General features: G+C 38.6%; 2 protein-coding genes across 4 annotated transcripts in view; one reads left to right on the forward strand and one right to left on the reverse strand.

Moving 5' to 3' along the window:
- Positions 1 to 8,982, forward strand: part of jv (javelin) — a 43,593-nt gene extending 34,611 nt beyond the window's left edge. Inside the window, exons 5-7 of the mRNA XM_070111302.1 lie at positions 351 to 5,628; positions 6,633 to 6,981; positions 7,073 to 8,982. Coding sequence (XP_069967403.1) covers positions 351 to 5,628; positions 6,633 to 6,981; positions 7,073 to 8,475 — 7,030 coding nt within the window. The 3' untranslated portion in view covers positions 8,476 to 8,982. The remainder of the gene's footprint in view (positions 1 to 350; positions 5,629 to 6,632; positions 6,982 to 7,072) is intronic.
- The window catches only part of MCU (mitochondrial calcium uniporter), a 147,686-nt gene that overhangs the window by 83,977 nt on the left and 41,368 nt on the right, over positions 1 to 22,341 (reverse strand). For all 3 annotated transcript variants that reach the window (XM_070110874.1, XM_036365229.2, XM_036365243.2), the window contains exon 2: positions 11,414 to 11,486. In XM_070110874.1, coding sequence (XP_069966975.1) covers positions 11,414 to 11,486 — 73 coding nt within the window. The remainder of the gene's footprint in view (positions 1 to 11,413; positions 11,487 to 22,341) is intronic.

Genomic DNA, 22,341 nt, shown 5'->3' on the forward strand with positions numbered 1-22,341 from the left:
TGTCTTAATTCATTGTTTAGTCAAGCGTTGAATGATTGCAAAAAATTATTATAGTTAAAAGCACGGAGTTGTAAAAGCGGTCCGCACGCAAATCGCAAAAACGTCGTTTCACGGGCACGCTGCCCGTTAATTGTGTGTTACTTTGCGATATTTTTTACCAACACACTTGTCTATTGTTTATCGCCCCTGTTAATTTTCATTGAAATTTTAACAACTAGAAGTAGTAATATAATGTACACACACACACAAACGTGCTATATTGACTTGCACAATGCGCTCAAAGAAATGCGAAATAATAACAATCACAAGTGCAATTACTGTCATCACTAATTGTGACGTTTTCCCCACAGATTAATCTGCGGCGGCGGTGGCAACGTAGGCAGCGCCAGTAAGCATCATCATCACCACCATCATCACGGGGAGGAGCTCGACTATGAGGGACTAAGCGCCGTGGAACAGAAGGTGCAACGCAACAATAGCATCAACGCCGGCAGCAGAGACGTGGGGGAGTTGCAACAGCAGCAGCGCGCTCATACACACCTACATCGTCATCATCACCATCATCACGCGAGCGGCAGTGTCTGTGGCAGTGGTAGTGGCAGCGGCGGCGGCGGCAACAATAATCAAGACAACCTTCAATACCAAAACACACAGCAACAACAGCCAAGCGTACATCCACAAAGCCCAACACAAGCTGTACAGCAGCCGGCGCAACCGCAGTCACGTGAAGCGGACGACTATTATGACAATCTGAAGCGCTTGGATGCGCTGACATTGGGACTTGTTGAACAATTACACCCTTGGCATAGTGAGAAAAGCGATTTGGAGAGTTTGAACTCCGATTACTTTAAAAACTCACTACATCAGAGTCACGAACTACAGCAGCAGCTGGACTTTGAAGCGCTCGAAGAGGCGGTCAGTTTTTTGGCGAGTGAGAAACCACGCATTTACCAGTCGCGGCGGCAGCAGCGCGTGTTGAGCAGCGCACAGCAGAAACTACAAAACGCAACCGATTCCTATCAGGAGAACAGTCAGAGTAGCGCATTTCCCGAGACCACAACTAGTAACTCGGACGACCAGACGGATAGTCCTTCGCTGTCCGAGCAGGAGTACGATTTGAAAAAGATTGAGAAGATCTACAAGAAAACCGCAGCACTCGAGGCGGATGAGGAGAGTTATGAGCTTATAAGTCTCACGACAACGACACGCACACGCATAGATACCACTGAAGACGAAGAGGAGGAGCACGGGGACAGCAGTTTTAATTGCAACGAACAGTTAGTTGATTGCCCAGCGGCCGTTGCGGAAAGCGCTGAAAAAACAAACGAGCACGAACCTATTAATGGCGTGTTAAAACGTACGCGTGCCTTAAGCGGAAATCTCGAGAAACTCATTGCATACGACTCGGTTTATCTGTCGTCCGAGGAGAGTTCTGAAAGCACATTGATTGACGAAAATCATTGCGGGGCTTATGAGCGCACAACAGAAGTGACGGCACGACTCGCAGAGGACACTGGCGAAACAGCGACATTGCTGCATTTCTCCATCGAAGATATAATCTACGAACCGCACAACAAGCAACCGCTTAGTGACAGTGAGCGCAGAGAATTTGATACGGAGCAGCCAGCAGTTGCTGTTGCCTGCACGGCAACCATATTGACAGAGACGGATACGGCGGAAATTGCCACGCAAACAGCGAAGGAAAAGCAATTAGTTAGTATAGTGGAAACATTAAATACGAAAATTGAAAAGATACCGCTAACGGCGAACGTATTAGACGAGGAGAAGCAGGGTGCAACGCGCGAGTCGACGACATTGTATACACAGATATTGAAAGTCGGTCATACGTCCGCAACGTGCGGTGTCACAAATCCTAGTGAAACTACGTCAACGTCATCAACGACAGCAACAACGACTGCTAAAGCTTTAGTGACAACCGGTGCCACAGCGACGATTGCAGGTATAGTTAAGCCTGCTACAGGAGGCGCTTGCTTAACGTCACAGCCCACGGTGGGCATTACATCTAGTGCCGCAAGTAAACCGAAAATCCTGTCAGTGGTCGAGAAGCGTAAGTGGAAGCGCTACAACGACACTACAGCAACAACAAATGCTGTCAACTTAGGTGTCAACAACGAAGTCGTAGTCCTGCCACGTGGCTGTGGTTTAGAGTCAAACGCCAGCTCAGCTTTACCACCAATTGATTACCCACTTACGCCACTGAAGAAGCATCAGTCAACAAACGTTGTTGACACACTTTCGTACTCCCCATTCGCTACACAGCCGAGTGATAACCAATATCATAGTCTGCCGGATGTGAGTATAGGGCAGAGTCTGAAAGTGTCCGAATCTATCGATGCGAAGCTGAGATCTTCCTACAACGTACGCAAAGGTGAACTGAAAGAGTGTTGCAGACGTGCGGAGGTTGGAAATACAAGCAGCAACAACAACACCACCGGAAAGGCTACACACCTACTGGAAAACCCTACTAACAAGTGCAAATTAAAGCAACAACGTGAGAAAGTTGTAACTACTGAAGAAATTTACGACTCAATCAAGAGATTCGGTCGTGCACATCAGAAGGCAAGACAGAAGGAATATCAAGAGTTTCACGAAGTGCATGTGGAAAAAGAGAAGAAACGCGAGGTGAAGGAGAAGCGTCTCAAAGTGCAAGATGACGAAACGACTAAAACGGAAGTTTCAATAGATATACACACTACTTCAACATACCCCGACAGTTTAGCGGAAGAAGTTGACGGTGAGCAGATAGTAAGCGAAGACACTGCGGGAGCACAAGAGGTTGTAGTGCTACAAAGCGAAGTTGTTCAGGACGATACCAGCGTTGATACTAATGTCGCAGATGATACTGATAGCAATACAACAGCCAGAAGTTCACTGGATACCAGCGCAAGTGAGTATCAGGAGCAACCAAAGGACGCGCCAGACGTTGAAGTGGAAAACTTCAGCAAACTAATTGAGAGGCGCGCAAAAGAAATCAAAGAGAAATCTGCTAAACCCACTCCAACCGAGGGGGAAGTCAAACGCACTAAGAACGGCGGGCCAGTACAAAGTATAGAGACGCAACACAGAGAATTATATACGAAACAAGCTGATGATTATCACATAAATGCGGTGGCAAGTCAATTCCGAATAATTGTGACGGACGCGCAAGACAACATCATCGAAGAAGACGCAATAGAAAACGATGACAGCTTAAATAGCGCAGATCAGGTAGATCACGCGCCGTCAAATAATTCGGCATACCTAAAGCTTAACCTAGTAACGGATGTAACAACAAGAAGAAAAGGGAAAAAGGAAAATTCCACAAAAGATAAATCGACAATTGTCAGTACGCACACGCGTGTAGCATCGCTGAAGCGTGTGCCCTCGAAGCCGAAACGTCAGCAACACCACATAGCACAGCACCATCATTGCTGTCAACAGCAACATAATAAAGTCAAAAGCAATAACAGCAACCAGAATAAAGCGGGCGCTTGGTGTAGTCAAATCAGTAGCAATACAACAAACGCACCGAGTAACGGTAACGTTAACAGTAGTGTTAGCGGCAGCATTGACTACTGTCACGATAGCAACAATTACTGCGAATTATCAATAAAATCTAAGGAACATCGTGTGCTCAGCACACAGATCTACAAAGCACGTCCCATCAAGGTACTCACAGCGAACGATTCCTTCCGTAGACGTAGCACTGAGGGCGCCGTAACAGCCGCAGGCAGTAAGATGTCACGACCACAAATTTTGCACGTTGTCGACAACAAGCGGCGCGCTGACATACTTAGCACTGCCAAAAATGTACGAAACAATAATAACAGCAACAGCAATTTCACTAAGGTTAAACTAGTGGAGGAAGGCAGTCAGGTGGAGAGTGAATATCTTAAAAAGGTCGACGCAGTGCGCAATTACTGGGCGAAATTGACAAAAGAAGGCAATGAGCAGGTGACGGAATGCATGATCTTAGACAAACAAGTAGGTGGCATTCGCGAAGGCGAAGCTAAGGAGCAGAGAGAGCTTTCAGACTGCCAGACGCTGAAACATGCAAACAAACAAGAAAATGTTAATGAGCTAACGAAAATGAAGTTGGAAGCGGAGGCACAGCAGTTACAGCAGCCACAAAAACCGCAACCTGAACCGCGACATTTCATTTTGGGTCCACAAGCACACGGGCAAATACAATCACAGAGTCAAAGCACTTACGTTCAGCATCAGCCAGCTAAGCCCCTTAAGCCTAGCGCCAATCAAGATGAATTCTGCAGTTTTATGCCATCCATTGAAATAGTGGAACTGGACGGTGACAAGAAGGCCACCATAGTCAGTACAGTGCCGCCTGACTCGGAAGATGCCTCCGCTTTAGCTAACGATGCCAACGGTGAACCACAGTTCGATCACATACGCTATAAAGTACTGAAATCGCAACAACTACTGCGCAGCAATATAGTGCCACGTAGCAAGAAGGAGGCCCAATTCGATGGGCTGATACAATATTTGCAAGAGTACAGTTTCCAAGAGCTTTTGGCGAACAATAATGTCGTAATTGTGGAGCCAGTACGCACGAAAATCGAACGCCCACTAGCCATAGCACAGTCGGCAGCGAATGTGGCGACCACAAAGAAACTAACACGAAAGTCCAATGAAGGCAATGACAGTAAAGTGGAGCAGAAACCGAAAGAGCCGTTAGCGAATGATGGTCTAAGCAATGCATGTATACCGAAACCCAAAGAAAAAATAAGTAATGAAGTTGGCGAGACTGGTGAACGAGCTGCTGCAGTCGGTGGCATTAAGCGTCACTTCTTCTATCAGCCAGTGCGTGTCAACCGTGAGCTATACGAGGAAGAGTTGCCTAATCCGGACGTCGTACGTAATGTGCGCCGTTTCTTTGAAGAAAATGTGTTGCCCACACCGCGTGGTGGCATGCAGTTGCTGCATAGGCCGCCACCCGATGTGGATACATTTGTGGAACGTAGTGCGGCTACCCAACTGCCGAGTCCACGTGCGAGGCGTACGCGCAAGTACCGTTATCTAACCATAGATACGTCCTACGGACACTTGCCGCCTCAGCATCAAAGCCATCAATTGCAACAACAGCAGCAGTCGAAGCAGCCTGAAACCCCGATTGCTAACAAGAATGGTAGTCCTTTCGCGCGCAAATGGGATACTACTAGCTTGTCGAGCGGTATCTCCAGCGGTGATTTGTCGTCACCTTGTGAATACAACGAAATGGACGCCGCGTGCACCGAGAAACCAGAGGCCGTCAATGAGGAGGTTCTAAAGGGCGTACACGTACAAGCGGTGGTGCAGAGACACAATAACAGGAATATGCGGCATACCGCAACGGAGCATATTGATGCCAATGTTAGTGGCGTGGATGACTGTAATGGACTTTTGCAGTTACGGCCACGTCCACGACCACGCAGTTGCGCCGTACGTAACAATGAAGACGCCACTTACCGTATCAGCGATATTTATGAGCAACATGCAAGTCAGCAGCAACAACGAAATTTCACAAGAGATGATAAAAATAGCCGACTTACCACGGAGACGGCCACTGACGACGAGGATGCCGATGACGAAGACCTTGACGATGAGGTCTACGAATCCCATTATGTAAGCAAGGTAAGTATTGTATGTCGTAATATGGCAATGTGGTGGCTGCCACACAATTTAATTTTGAATACCCACAGACAGAGATACATGTGCCATAAGTTCTTCTTAGTCAGCAGAAAGCGAGTGTTTTACGCAAGGCGCTCGTAAAAGAGAGCAGTGCTGCATAAGGAAATGCCATTGGACTTATGACGCATTTATTTAACTCAATTAAGCTTATTTTATGCGGTGTAGTTGCAACATTACGTGCGGCATATCTTTTTGCCTGTTTCCTCTTAATAAGACTTTTGCGCCTCATCAGCAAGAAAACAAAAACTAATAGGCTTGACTAGTGTAGGTGACGAGTATCCAAATGAGAAAGCAAATGAAATTCTCGGTTTTGAAATTTAATCCCGTGAAGACGCAATTTTAAGCATTTTCTTTATAAAATATAATATTTATTTTTTACTCAAAGGCAAGCAATGTAATATTGTTGTTTTTGTCATTTTTCAGTAGTCAAAAATTAAAGTTGTATGGGTTGCATAGTAATTTTATTAGAAGATGTGTTTAAGGACCCTTGCTATCTTGGCAATGCTATCTCCTTCCACATTACGAAGGATCACAAAAACCGGTCAAGGGTGAAATCATCGCTAAACCCAAAATATACCTTTTTCATGATTCGTTATTTCTTGCTTGGAAATCAACGCCTCGGAAGTAGCAAAAAATCTCGATAGGAACTAAAATATGATTATGTTGCGATTGGCCGAATTTACAGGTTTTGGCGTTTTCCGAAAGTAGTGTCTAGGACTATGTTTTCCTCCCTTAAAGCCAAACAACAAAATGTTGCGAAGTTAAAGACCAAGCAATCCAGTGTTCCATTTAACAACTTAACTATTTGTACAAACATTTATCTGGAAAGAGACACAACTTTTCCAATTCCAACTTTGTAACCAACGTACAATTCAAGTACGGCCCTTTCACCTGCACAAAACAACCTTACGTATGAATTACATACACATTACACATTGCATTTACAGGATGTGCTCGAGAAGATAAGGGAATGCGGCTCCACAATCACCTATTATGGCGGACGTGTATTGCAAAGTACTTCACCAGATCCAATGCCCACTAGCAACCACAACAATAACTACAATAACAATTCACAAGCAAATACAGCGAATACCAATACAATGACATTGACGAAACGTCGTGTGCGACAAATTGAGAGTTGCAACGTTTGTGAGCCACCAAGAGACTTTGCCGACCCGCAGGCTACAACACAAAAGTTCCCACAGCAATGCGATAAAGGCCATGACAAGAACAACAGCGCTACAAAGGGGCCAGTAACTGATGACGGTAGCAGAGAAAGTTCTTTGGCGCACTTTGGTGAGTGGCAATAATAAAACCATATCTAGCTATAAAAAATCACGTCTTCGCTTCCTGGTGCAGAAACTGTTTTGACATTTCTCATTTTCAGGAATCAAATTCAAACTTGTCAAATCAAACAGTTGCAGCAGTCGCCTAGAACTGGCCGGTACTGGTGTCGAAGTCGTCGAAACGGGTGCGGACGAGGCAGAGGTCGTCAAAAAGATGGTGCATAGGTTTGAGTGTGGAAAGACAAGACGAGAAGCAGAGCATGGGGAAGAGCCGCTGACGATCAACAATCAAATGCCAGCTAGAAGATTGCTAGGTTGTGCCCAAACGACCACTGACATGGATGTGGGTGATGTGAAGCAAGTAACGGTAAATAATCACATAAATGTGCCTATGACTACATATACTTTGGAAGCGCCAAGTGTGAAACGGGACCATATAGATTACACACACGTGGACGATAATAAGCTCGAAATGGAGAACGCATATAAGGAAAAAACTTATCAAACCTTCGCAATGGACATACATTTGAGCCACATTGACCAGCGAAAGACCCAGGCACTTGCTGCGGGCGATAGTGTTGATGTTGGTGATGGCACGCTGAAAGTATGGCGAAATAAGAATGTCGATTTGGCTTTTACAATGGCTCAAAAACAGCAGCAGCAACACATGTTGTCAGCAGAGGAGAGCACCATAACCCTCAACCGAAATGCAACACAACGCGAGCCACCACAGTTTGCCAAACAAACTGCCTCCTCGACGACTCCAGCCAATACGCCATTGATAAGTCATAACGATGACGCGTTTAAAGGCATTCGGGAGGAAGACGAAAAATTCCAAAACAAAATAAATTTAAGAAATGACGAATTCAAGCAACAGCAAACGTGGAATGGAAATGACAGTACGTCAAATGAAACACTACGCACCTTGCGCACTCAAGTGGAACCTCAAAGAACTTTACATGCAACAACAACGCCGATACTCGCCCCACGCTCCAGTCAACGGCCGGCCCAGATTGTGGTACCCGTGGAAATTCATCGCGTAGACCCACAAACGCCCGAGCCGCACGGACGTGCAAGTGTGGCCAGCAGCCGCGGCAGCAGTGTAACAACCGTTATAACAACAAACACAACGGCGCTATTAGACAAAAGTGTAGTGCGCCATTATGTAGCTAATGACAAGAGTCTCTTCGAGAAACGTAAATACGATGATATCGAATTTGAGGAATTCGAGGTTTACGATCCGACAAAGGATTTTGAAAAGTTAATTGAAAAAGAAAAACGCCGTGAAGAAGCGAAACGAGACGAACAATCACAGCCATCGCAACATCATGAGCAGCAGCAAGAGCAACAGCCTGTCTATAGCAATTTGTCTACGACATCGTTAAATGGCGCCAACGATGAGGCCATGCATTACGACGAAGACGAGGATGAAGAAGACGATGGACGTAAATCGAAACTTGGCAGCGAATGCTACGACTATGACAGCCTCGAGGATAAGCTGTGAGGTTGTGCGCGCGGTTCTCCTATTCATCCTATAATAAGTATATTTATGTTATCCCTTTAGTGGTTAAGTGCTTTAAATTAATTTTCGTTTCCGTAATGTGCAGCGCTATATGAGCAAAATTGACTTCTCCGTCTAATAGCGTGGGATTTATCGGTAATGTAAAATGACAACGATAACGGTGTAGGGAAATTATCTGTAAACTACGAGTATTTCATATAAATATTTTGCTAACTGAACGTGTTGCTATTACACTTTGATTCAAGAACCAATACCTATATTTCTTTATTTGTTAAAAGTAAATACGAAAAAGAACAAATTAGTGCCTTGCACAGGAGTAAATTTCCCTTGGCGATTGCCACGACAAATGCCAAAAGTACTCATTCCAAAGTTTTATGAACATTTCGTAATTAAGATATAATTATATATTACATTGTGTATTTAAAGCGATAAATATATAATATTAATAAAGTAAAAGCATACATACACACCTACTTTATGGGACATACATTTTTAGAATTTTTTAATTATTTATATAATAAAGTGTGTGTGAGATGAGGTCTTAAAACAATTTGTATGAAATCCTTAGGTTAAAGGTGCAACTCTACAAATATTTGGAAAATTATTTTAATATCCATTCAAAGACAGACTCCTTTATTTTAGCCTCCACAGTGATGCTGAGCATAGCGAACAACGTGCCGAATTGAAAAATTGTGACTTAGTGAAGACTGTGGTTCAAATGTTAATAAGATTTCTGGATGAATAAAAAGAACTCACAAGGATTATGTGAATCTACCTTCAAACTTAAACAAGAAAAAACGTTAACCTCGGTTGCACCATCTATAATACCCCTCACAAATTCAAAATACTTCTTACAAGATTTTCATCGGTCAATTTGTATAGCAGCTATATGCTATAGTGATTTGATCTGAACAATTTCTTGGGACATTGCACCATTATCAATTAGATAATAGAAGCATTTTATTCCGATATTTCAATTTGTACAAAATTTCAGACTGATATCTCTAAAACTGAGAAATTGGTTCGCGTATATACAGACGGACAGACACGTACATGGCTAAATCGACTCGGCTTGTCACGGTGATCATTTATATATATATTTTACAGGGTCTCCGACGTTTTCTCCTGGGTGTTACAAACTTCGTGGCAAACTTAACATACCCTCAGCATATAAAAAGTTTATGCAATAATAGCGTGAACGGTAACTATTGGACAGTAGTCTACCAAAATTGGCACTATGAGTTTATATCAACTTACCCCTTACTATGAACCCTTATTATAATAGGTAGAATTATCAAAATAAGAGAACAGCTGTCTATATCAATTTGCAATTGTGGCTACCAAAAATTTAAACTCAGCGTTGTTATCTTTGTGTTCAATTACAGTAGTTTCAGTTGGCTTCGGCAAAGTAAAGTTTTGTTATTAAGTATCTAACGCAAGCAAATTTAATACTGTAGCCTTCCGCAATAGGTATGCTTAACATGTGGAAGAGTAACTTCCATGTTATGTAAAGTTAATTTCTACATCTATGCTTAATATATATGAGTATCACTCACTCCATTTATTTACTCTCGGTAGATATTTACAGCTCCAGCTTCCGCTGACGGCATGGGTTAACAGTCGAGGTCCAGATTTGTGTTACTGTCCAAAAAACATCAAATGGAAAAATAGTGTTAGGATATCATAAGACAACTTTTCAGCTCGTCCTGCAGTTTCGGCTGACAGTGTTAGTTTTCTTTGACCTTGCTACAGAAAAGAAGGTGTCAGCTTGTGAAAATCTATAAAAATACTTCTTATCTTGCAGAGCTAATGGAAATTAAACAATTTTAACGAATCTGGATGGAAAAACGTGTTTCACCCATTATAATCTGAATGGTCGCCCAACAGATACTCTTCAGTAAAATAAAGAGAATAACAACATACTATCAGATACGCATGAGTGCGAGTTATCTATACTGTATACCAGGCAGGCTTCATGTGAGAGTCCCCATATAAGCTTAAGCTTGTAGTTAAACCTTAAAGAAAATATACTTGCATATTCCACAATTGATGAAAGAAATGATATGATTATCACCAATGTTTTTTTTCTGGAAAACAATGCAGTATTAGGAACCGAAAACAATAAACACAGTAAACGTCAAAAAGAAGCAGTTTCCGATGAAAATGTAAAAAAAAGATAAATTTGGATGTCCCTCAATGAAGTTGATTGCGATGACTGACGGTGTAGAGATGTCAAAGCACATATTGGACATAACGGTCATGTACATGTAGGTGAGTGAAAGCTCTATTCAAAGTGAGTGCTGCGCGCGCTAACAGTCGATCGATTTACGGCATACATTTTCATTCGATTACTTCTTCAGTCTCCATAAAACAAATATTAAGACCGTGTTAAGGGGATCATGTTTTTCTAAGTAAATTATTATTTTCTTTCGCTCGAGTAATTTTTTTTTTCGAAATTATTAGGGCATAGCAAATTTACCAAATTACCCATAGTTATAGCTCAATACCTCAAACTTATCGTTTTCGGCTGTTTGCCAATTAATCTAACATATGCAGTCATGCACTTCAGATAATGACATGATAAGGCCAATATAGCTACATACAACAACATATGCAACTACATAGAGGCATTAGCCAGAGTATATGTCAACAACAGCCATTGTTATTCTAAGGAGTACGACCGCATTTAATTAACAGCGAGTGACATTAAGTGGCTAAGTGTCTGTATAGGCACAATAAGCTGCTGCCGCAATGTGTGTGTTGCGAGTGTTGGCACATGCTGCAACGAGTAGAAACCAGCCGGCAGATCATTGGTGCTGGCAGCTGTTTTAACTTGTTATGTACTCGTACATCCGGTAACGAGCGTGTGTGTAAATCTAAGCTCAACTGAACCCACACACACAACTTCATTATCGCTTACCTGTGCGTTGTTGTTGCTCGTCCTTTGATGTGTCGTTGCTCTGTTTACAATATCTCCTGGAGCTCCACGAATTCTGAAAAAGAGGCGAGAGAAGAGGGGAAATATAAACCAATGGTATCAACATGATATAAAAAACAGTTCGTTTTTTTTTGTTGTATATTTTTAAAATATGTAAATATTTGACATACTTTTTTTATGCAAGCAAATTGCCGCATATAAATTGTGTTGGCATAGCCGAAGCAGGAGCTATCTAAGATAACTGTGTAAAAATTGTGATAATGCAATCTGAAATTCAAATACCGAAAATGAATAAGAGAAGATGGCTTCAAAGAGTGTAAAAAAAAAGAATGTTGTAGAAAGTTATATATTCTCGCATTTGTGAAGCAAAAGATAAAATATCAACAACCAAAGCCAAAATTTAACAAATATGGAGGGCCTTTGTTTGGCTGAAGTGGAAAATTATATACCTTCGGAACTTGTAAGATTCCAATGGGTGGAAATATTTTCAGGTGTAAGTAGGAGTTTATAGATATTACAAAATGTTGCATATGAATACACTAATTTTTATACTCTCGCAACCTGTTGCTACAGAGTATAATAGTTTTGTTCACCTAACGGTTGTTTGTATCACCTAAAACTAATCGAGTTAGTTATAGCACTATGTATATATAAATGATCAGGATGAAGAGACGAGTTGAAATCCGAGCGACTGGCTGTAAGTCTGTACAAGTTGTAACTTGAGTAAAAATTGAGTATGAAACTTGGTACACATGTTTCTTGGTAACGTAAGACGGCTGCTGTTGCAGATGGGCGTAATCGGACCACAAAATTATCCCATTCATCAAAAACAAATAAATTGACATGCTCCACAGTAAGATACAAGACAGTTATTTGGTATACAGGATCACATTAGGGAGGGGCATCTGCAGTTTCAAATTTTTTTTTAAGTGGGTGGTCCCGCCCCCTAATAGATTTAATGTGCATATCACCTAAACCGCTTAAGCTATAATAACAAAATTCACTGAGAGCAAGCGTTTTTAGCACCTCTATCGACACTGTGAAAATAGTTGAAATCGGGTGGCAACTCCGCCCACTCCCCATATAACGGTACTGTTAAAAACTACTAAAAGCGCGATAAATAAAGCACTAAACACGTCAGAGACATTAAATTTTATCTCTGGGATGGTATGAGATGACTTTATAGGAACCGCGTTCAAAATTAGACAGTGGGCGTGTTACCACCCACTTTTAGGTGAAAACCCATATCTTGAGATCTGCTTAACCGATTTCAACCAAATTCGGTACATAACATTCGCCTTATATTTCTATGTTATAGTGCGAAATCGGATTACAACCATATGTCTGTGAGTGGGTGAAAAATGCCTTCCGTATCATCAGTGCTGTCGTCGCAACAACGGTATGTGGCACTTGCAGGTCACTAAAAACCCCCCATCTAGGAAACCGTAATGTAACTTTGTAAAATGGCTTCGCTCTTTCTTATCATAAAATCTACACTAAATAAAAGTACAACTTAAACCAGGAGGATTTCTCAGCTAAAAACAAAAACATTGATATATAACTACAATGATTTGCAATATCCAATTATGCAACATAAGAGTAGAGTTCAAAAAAGTTTAACGGAAAGTAATTTCGGTTAATTTCTGTGTGTTTAAAGTGTATACTAAATCATAAATATACATTCAAGAGCAAGGAAATTGGGTGTCGCATGAATGAAAGGCGAGAAACTTTGAAAGACGAATTTGCGTGACAGAAATGCTGTTTGAAGATTTTTTTTGTTCATCCTACGTGAGTGGTGTATCCACTTTTTTCTTGGCCCGGGATCGCTTTCGTATTATTTCAGGACAAGGTTTCTAAGATAGACTCATTGCAAGGCAGTTTATACTCTCCTTGCGTCCAGGGATGCTTACGATTTGGTAGCCAGCATCATGCTATTTGCCTCAACTTCTATTGACTCGATCTCTCCGGGGCCGCAGAGTCCACATTTGAATACGGTTCACATCAGAACAGAGTAGCAAAAATTGGCTTGGTTCATTTTTGGATGCAAAACCGAACTGCGCCGTAATATGTAAATGTCTTTTTACAGCATTTTCCAATTGTGCTACATAAAAATAATAAAAGTCATAAAATATATTATGATTTTGATGCATTATTTTGTGAAATGTTGTAAAAAATTGTAAAAGTTATCCTTTATGGTGTAAGGTTTGACTTTGACCTCGAATAACTTTTGAGCGAGTCGACTTTGCAAAAAGTCATTTTAAACCTGTTTTTAGATTATTAAATTATCTACAAATTTAAGTTTTCATTTTCGAAACACAATAATTTGCTCAAATGTATTATACATACTAAAAAAAAGGGAATAATGAGAGTTATTTATATGGGAAATAATATTAAGACCTAAAATTTTACTAGAATATTTTTTCGACGTTTTGGACGATATTTTCGCGTTATTTAGGAGAAAAGATTTTTTGGCGCACTCTGTTGTACTGAAATACATTTATTTATGCCCATAAATATCACAATATTCAATCACAATACTCAAATCAGTCGTTTACTTGACACCTTAAAGTATGTATTACATTGCAAAATTACATTCATATCTCGAAAATTAAGATGCAATCAATTAAATTGCTGCTACAAATTAGTCGCGCGTCGTAAATTTCAACGACATGTCAAACTAAATAATGACCTTCTACTCACTCAATGAGCGACAGGTGGAGTGGAGAGTGGACTTTTAAGGATTAAGATGCAGGCATGCGGAGAAAGCCCCGTAGGGAAGAGCATTAAGGCGATTTTGTTTATTTTTTTTAAATGTTTATGGATAATGACCATTACTCAGCCCGCGGTGTTAAAAGAGAGATTGCAGTTCAACGGCTCAGCGCAAGAGAAATGATTATGTGCTATTAACTTTGTTTTCACATTAATTTTGCTATCAGGCCAGAGTTGCTGAAACTGTTATACTTAACAAAAGGTATTATTATATTATCTGTAGATATTGTGCAATTTTCACCAGGGATTAAAAATGAATGAAATGGTTTTCCACTGAAGATCTTGAAATGATGTAGAGTGTATTAATCTACGACCATGTAGGGAAAATAAGAGAACTGATTGAGACACAGTAAACGGAAAAAACTTATACGAAAAGTGGTAAGAGTTAAAATAAAATAACTCTCTCTCTCCCTATCTTACTCTTGCCATCGAAAAGTGGAGGTATATATAAACGTAATCAAAGGAATACTTTTTTAGCGTAGTATCAAGATATTCGTGCGAGTAATACTAAAATCAGCGAACCAATCCAAAGAGCTCCGTCCACATAAGAGTTTGCTAGAAAAATTTATACAGGGGGATCTGTGAGGATTGAGGATTTATGTTACGAGGTACGTAATCTAGAAATTTCGTCTTAATTATTTTAATAAATCGATTTTTGTTTGCATACTGATTTTTATCGAGGGTACATATGTTTATTTGAGACTATTTTCCGAATTTGAAATTGATCCGGTAAACAGTTTCGGAAATATGAGGAATTTGTAAGAATTTAACTTAGTGTATTTAGCTTAGTATAATTAGATTAAATTAGCTCCCAAAACTTTTAACGGAGTTATCTCAAACCGCTGTTTTGGAAGGTGGTCAGGAAATTTTTCCGACTTGAAGTTTTCACACGATGGAATAATACTCTGAAGTATAAATATTTTCACAAAAAAAAAAAACGACTTTTTTATACTTTTTTTGAGAAGTCGCCATTTCGTCAATAATCAAAATTTTGACTAGTCCTAAAATTTTGTTTGTTTTTCCTTAGCTCACATCTTATTTCCTCCTGGAGATCGGCTATAGAATCAAAGGAATCCAAAATATTGAAATAATGAATCACCGATTTTTAAAGTAATTTTCTTTTCTCATGTATATAACATGCGATTTCTTGATATTTTGCATTAGGAAATTAAATTTATGATATTCTGATACCAATTTAATTGCTCAATAAAAAAGGTCTTAATAGATTTCTCATAAAATCTTTCGTTTAAAAGTTATACTCAGTTAAAGTTACACATCAAATGATAAATTCTATGTTACACATACGACATGGTGTACTATATCAATACAGTACACTTGATACATATAGGAGCTCAACTTTGACTTTAACTTTGAAGCAAGTGATTTTTTTGAAAAATGTCACGGAAAGTTTTTGTAGAGCGTTCGATTTTCTATCAAAATAATTCGATGCCGCAGCAATGTATTAACTGGCTTCGCAAAGAAAAACTTATTTGCTAAAAGTACGAAAACCCTATGTCATTTATATGGGAAATGGGAAATCGTCTTTGCCGCATGGGTTATTATCAATATTAAGAGCTCAAATGGGTTTCATAAATTTTTAAGGCGGTTATTAAAAGTTTTAGGGGCGCTGCAGAGTCAAAAATCAATTTGTGAAATAACGGACACCCTAGTCTACATCAATGTCGAGATCAAAATTCTACAGCCCTTCAATAGATTAAAAAGTATTGTTGTAGGTTTTCTGTGAGGGAATAGTCTCGAAAAGGTAATTCTTTATAAGTAGCTCGAATACAGAAAATATGTTTAGTGCCACCATTTTAATTTTATCAAACTTAAGTATATCCTAACTTAAGGGAGATCATACTTTTTTAAGCAAGAATTTCCTAGCAGGGTGCAAGCTGCTCGTGTCCCGATAACTCATATAAAGTTCGCGAATAAATTCAATTAAACTTAAACGCCGACCAGGGAAATCATGTGTGGCATAAAAGTGAGAGCAGAAGAAGTCGAGGTGTTATATAAGAGTATTATCTATCACACGTGCTACCATTTCGTATAGATGTCGTGTTTATGTGCTCAGGCGAAATATACAATTTGTTTTTATCGAGCAGCAATCGGCTCACCAAATATCAGTTGCGAAATTTTAAATTAACTTTGCCTACCGGTGCAATCATTTGGTTGTTGGTTATTTACGGTTACATTACATACATTTATACAAATATACATGTGTGCTATCCATCCATGACTTACTTTTATTATTGGGTACGCTCGTGCGGTTGTTGTATTCAATCAACCATGAAAATAAATCACACAGACACAAAATTGCCAGACATTTATTGAAGTTGTGCAGAGCAAAGGGAAAAGAGAACCCAGAGATCGCTCAGGAAAACAGACACATGAGTGAAATACGATGGGTTTTTTTATACAGAAAATCGCGTAGGAAAATACTGACAGAAAACGACTATATATAAAGCTTAAGAAGAGAGTATTTTGAGTTACATCTATATGCATATGTATGTATATAAAAATTACGTTCCACGTTTTCTCCGGGGTTAACTTCTAAGATACTGAACCAATTCCATCCAACTTAAAAGATAAGACATTTTATATCTAATTTTCTAAAAATGAAAACAATTCATAAAAAATAAGAAAAAAAACGTGCCAAATTTCGTGAAAATATCTTGTAAAATGAGAAAAATTTTCATGCAAGCATATAATTCCGGCTGTTTAGTTTGTATAGCAGCTATGCGCTATAAAAATCCAATCTGAACAATGTTTAAGAAATGGGCAATAGCCCATGTTGAATTTTGTGATGACGTCAAATCAGAAAGTTTTCCATGCAAGCTCTTGGTTCCGATCATTTATTTTCTATGGAAGCTATAAGCTCTAGTGGTGTATGGTGTGGTGTGTGTAAAATATAAGATCTATCAGCGTATATACAGACAGAAGGACATAGCGAAATAGACTCATCTCATCATTCTGATCATTATAAATACATGCATTTTTTAGGGTCTCCGAAGTTTCGTTTTTGAGGTTACAAACTTCATGACAAAGTACCATGCAATTTTCAGTGAAATGTCCAAAGGAAAATTCATTATTTTTTCCACTGAATTAAAGTAAGTATCATTTTAATATTTTATTAATTCAAAAAAATTAAATTAATATTACAATTTTGAGATATATGCCCAAACCCCAAACCTCAACAAGCAGTGGAGAAGAAAGGCGCAACGAAAATGTAATGGAAGGAACTTTCAGTCGAACGATACACAAAGGATAAAGACATCAGAGAGTTGTGGAGAAGGAATGGTTAATGGATAAAGAGTGTGAACAACACAAAGCTAATGCAATTCGAATATGCACCAGATGTTAACTAGTATGTCAATAATGTAGTGCAATAAAATTGAGTACTGAAACACCCGGGATGTGCCACGCATCTGGAAAAGTTGTGCTAGCACCACTACCCATACCGCCAGAACTATTACTATCGCTTTTCGCTGGACATACAGATAATTGAAAATTATTTTTGCGAATGATAAGAAAATTTAATTTTTGCTTCCAAGTGTCGCTAAATTTAAAAAATGCGGCCAAGCTTCAGTAGCACGTAATTTTGAAACTAGGATAGCGTGCTGACAGATTCAATAAGCCATCTGTTGATGAGGTTACTGTTGTTATGGTTGGTGATCCAGTTGAGAACAGAAAAATAAATATTACAAAGCAAATCAGCACTGTTCGTACAGTTACCAATCTATACCGTTCATATGACGCACTTCAGTATCCATTAATATTTTGGCAAGGACAGGATGTATATCCCCTCAATATCAAATAGTGTGACCTAATACTGGTAAATTTGAGATAAATAAATTTAATTTAATAAAAAAATTTTAACTTTTAATAGATCAATATGTCCAACATCTAGCAATACATCTTGAAAACGTGAACGATTGATTTATTATACCACAGCGGTCCCTACTGCCCTTCACTGATTTTTAAATTTTAGCAATAATTTTCAAACCGATTTCTCAAAGGGTATTGCATAGAATTCATTGGCAATGTTAAGCTTTTTGAAAACGCAGAAAAGGGTCCATTGCGGACAAATTACCCTGTAAAAACTTACACCGTATTTGTCGTTATAGAATATCAACAAAAGACGCTATCAGTTTGTGGAGCTATGTAAAGTCAATAATCAATGCTGACAAACGAGCTACGACCGACTAGTTAGAAAATAATTTCGGCGTAAGAATGGCAACGCTTGAAAGATTAATGGATAATTAGAATGATAAAATGAATCATCTCATAAGCTAGGTAAAATGTCATAATTTAAGCTAGTAGTACATCCCAAATATTGGTCAATCCATACTTTATTTGAAATATATATAACACTCTTATTAGGTTACTTATATAAAAATGAGAATAGAAAAGCGCAAAATATTTATAGAAACGATTGCTTCAATTACCATGAACGGTCTACAGAATGATCACTATACGTAGAAAATTCAAAGAATATTTTGTAAAATTTAATAACTGCACTAATGGCTTACTCTTTCTACATTTTCCAGCCGCCAGTGACACATATTTTGGTATTGCTCCCACTAAAAGTTCAAAATGGTATTTTGAGCTTTTTGGATAAACAAAGTTGTAGAGGAAAACTTAACTCAACAATTTTTCATTACATTTCTACAGTCTACATTTACAAAGTTTTATTTTCAGTTCGAAGCGAAACCGATTTCAGTAGTTATTACGAATAACAGAGAAACTTTTGAACTTCTTTAATTTCCACTTTGGTTGAAAGGCAGCAGCATAATGGTGCAATGAATTTGTAATTAAGATTTGTGGTTGGGGCAGGTATGCTTATATGAGTGCCAGGAGGGTGTGGTGTCTTGTTATACCCTGAATTGGGTATACGTACATATGTATATTAAATTTACCACGTAGTGTTAAACATCCAGAACGAGGGTCGGAGACCCTATAAAATGTATATATATGTATATGATCAGCATGACAAGCTGAGTCAATTTAGCCATTTCCGTCTGCTCGTCTGTCCGCATATACGCGAATTAGTCTCTTAGTTTTTGAGATAACGATAATTCGTGTCAAATCCTTTTCTCCTTAAGAAGCTGCTCATTTGTCGTAACCACCGATATCGGACCACTATAGCATATAGCTGCCATAAAAGCTGAGTGATCAAATATAAATATGTTCTTATATGGAAAACAGTTTTATTTTAGAAGATATCTTCACGAAATTTGTTCAAGACAGCGCTATAATATCCGAACAAATTGTTCAGTTTGGACCACTATGGTGTATTGCTGCCATACCAAGGGAACAAAATCAAGTTTCTGTGTGCAATCTTTCGTAATTGTGAAGGGTATAAAAGCTTCGGTGCAATCGAAGTTAGTGTTTTTTCTTGTTTCAGCTATTATCTTTAGAAACCAATATCTTCCAACAATTGTGTTGATGAGAAGGATAAGAAGATACATTGAAAACACAACACTTTCTTTGCCGTTGTGGACTTGGTGCTGGTTTTCATCTAATAGAGGAATCTAAAATGGAATATTTTTTACCAAAGGCCACTTGCAGTAGGTGTAAATCACTTCCTCGAATTCGCACAGCCCACAAATGCCTTCCAAAGTGGCACGGAATGTTGCACGGAATGAATTGCTTACATTTCTTTCCATTTGCCATCGAGATGCCAGTGTAAATCTCGTGAAGATGCTAAAAGGGCGCTCCAACGCCACTTTAATGCTTTTAATAGGCAACGTAATAAACTTAGCATAAAGCCCATAAAAATAATGACTGCGCCAACAAAACGTCAAGGGCGAAACAGCCAGAGCCAACCAAAGTTTAAGTATTCGGCAATTAAAAGAAAGCGAATAAAAAATGTTGAGAGGATTTCAAGAGCTTAAATGAATGTGAAAATCTTAAAAAATTTCATAAATAATGTGAATTTCAAATGGCATCAAGAATGTACGAAAGTAAACAAAAATTTGGATGTGTTTATGGGCGTTTGGCCGCATGAATGACGGTAAATGAAAACACCAAAACAACTTCTAAGCGATAAAACGCTGCGTTTGGCAACCAAATTAGGGCAAGTAGTTGCAGTGAAAGGTTCAAATGCCGCGTTATGCGGATCATGAAGTGCTGCAGCTAAACAAAGGCACGCGACCACAAAACAAGAAGCGTAAATGTAAAAATGAAAGGCGTTGTTGGCAGCAAAAACCATAAATATACGCAAAGTAAAGCAAGCAAATCAACAGAGGCTTTGAAAAGATGCAACAACCACCCAGCAGGCGCTTGTGAAAGCCATTCAGAGCACAAACGGCGCTCACAAAAGACACGGCGGCGACCCGGCGTTGTTGTTTTAATGCGGAATTCCGGCGACGACTGCCAACAGGCGGTTGAGAGACACAAAAGCGGCGCCAACGAACAAATCGTGTTGTTGTTATTGTTAAAGAGAAAAAAAAATTAAAATTAATGCACAGTTGCCTGCACATATTCACCATCGAGTGCGCCCAAATTATTTTCAGCCAGTCGACTGCGTCTGAGCTGTGCAGCAACCATGTGAAATACAATTAGAGGCGAAAATTCCGTTCACATCATGGTTTTTTCACACTTAGGGGAATTATTTGAAAATTATTGACGCTTAGCATTGACGAAATCTGTTAACCTTTGAAGTGCCAAACAATTAAAGACCAACCTTATGTTATTTTCTTAAAAGAACGTATCATCAGCCATAAACTGCAGCAAAGGGCTGAAGCAGAAGTATTCTAAAAGCCCACAGAAAATAATGGCTTCAGTTTATTCCGATACGTTGAGATAGCCAAAGATTATTATTCAACAATTTCTGGGAAGAAATGTATTTACTAAACCATTCTACCATTTTCTGCATACTTCTTTATACCTGAAATCTAACACAACTCCCAAGTGTATAGAGTTTTGCTGTTCTCTAATAAAATGTTCTGTTCTCAAAAAAAAAAAAAAACGAATTTTGCCGAATTGAAACGAATATTTTGTATGTAAATATTTTATTGGTTTTTCATCACTCTTTTCCATACCTATATATTTCCTGACATAATTTTTTTAAAACTTCAAATGAGTAGGTAAACCAATATCTGATTGGTTACTATATTTAAGTTTTTATACATTTCTTAAAGGGCCTTAACAACTTTTTTAAGGAAAATACATAATATACATATACAATAATAAAGTTGTATATGTATATTAAATTTTTTTAAGGGGATTATTTAATTTAAATTATTATCGTATTAAATGTATGAATTATCCATCAGTATTATTAATTTTGCTTCATTCGGATATTCATAAAAACATCCTTGATATAATATATGATATAATTGTTTTATCACATTCATATTTATATTCACACCTTATCCACACCATTCTTGTATGCAGGTTTTATCACTTAGCGAGTGAGCGAGCGCTCACACAAGCACAACTCCTTGTATACATATAAATGCTAGGGTGTCCATTACTTCCGAGTTGATGTTTCTTACAAAGCCAAAACAACGATCCAACGTAAACAAGCTCTTCATTATATTTCTTTTCCTATGTATATAACATACAATTTTTCCTTATTGTGCATTAAGCAACTAAAACCACAAGTTCGAAAAGTGATATTTTATAAAAAATATCAGTACTACAAAGAAGTTCTTAGTGATTTTTACAATAAACACATTCAGCTTATACGCAGTCAAAGTTATACATCAAATGTACTGAGCATTCATACAAGTGATTTATGCATTCTGTGTTACTCATACGACATGGTGTACATTTGATTCATAACTTTAGATGCATATAATATAACTTTTAAAGGAATGTTTTTATGAAAAAAAACAAGACTTCTTGTAGACCCTTCTATTAGAATATATTTGTTTCAAAGTTGTAGCTTTATTTACTTTGGAGATTAAACATTTATTGCAAAAGATCAAAAAATTATAGCTTAAATATATGGGAAAAATTAAATGATTTAGGCATGGTTTAAAATGAAAATAGATAGCTTGTTTACGTTGCATCCTTTTTTTAGGGCAAAATCTGAAATTCCAAGAGACCTCAGCAAAACAAAATCAACTTGGGAATTAACACCTTGGGACACCCTAATAAATTCATATATCTGAGGTATGCTCGTACCAGTA

Source organism: Bactrocera oleae, chromosome 6 (assembly GCF_042242935.1).
Source record: "Bactrocera oleae isolate idBacOlea1 chromosome 6, idBacOlea1, whole genome shotgun sequence".
In the NCBI taxonomy this organism is placed as follows: domain Eukaryota; kingdom Metazoa; phylum Arthropoda; class Insecta; order Diptera; family Tephritidae; genus Bactrocera; species Bactrocera oleae.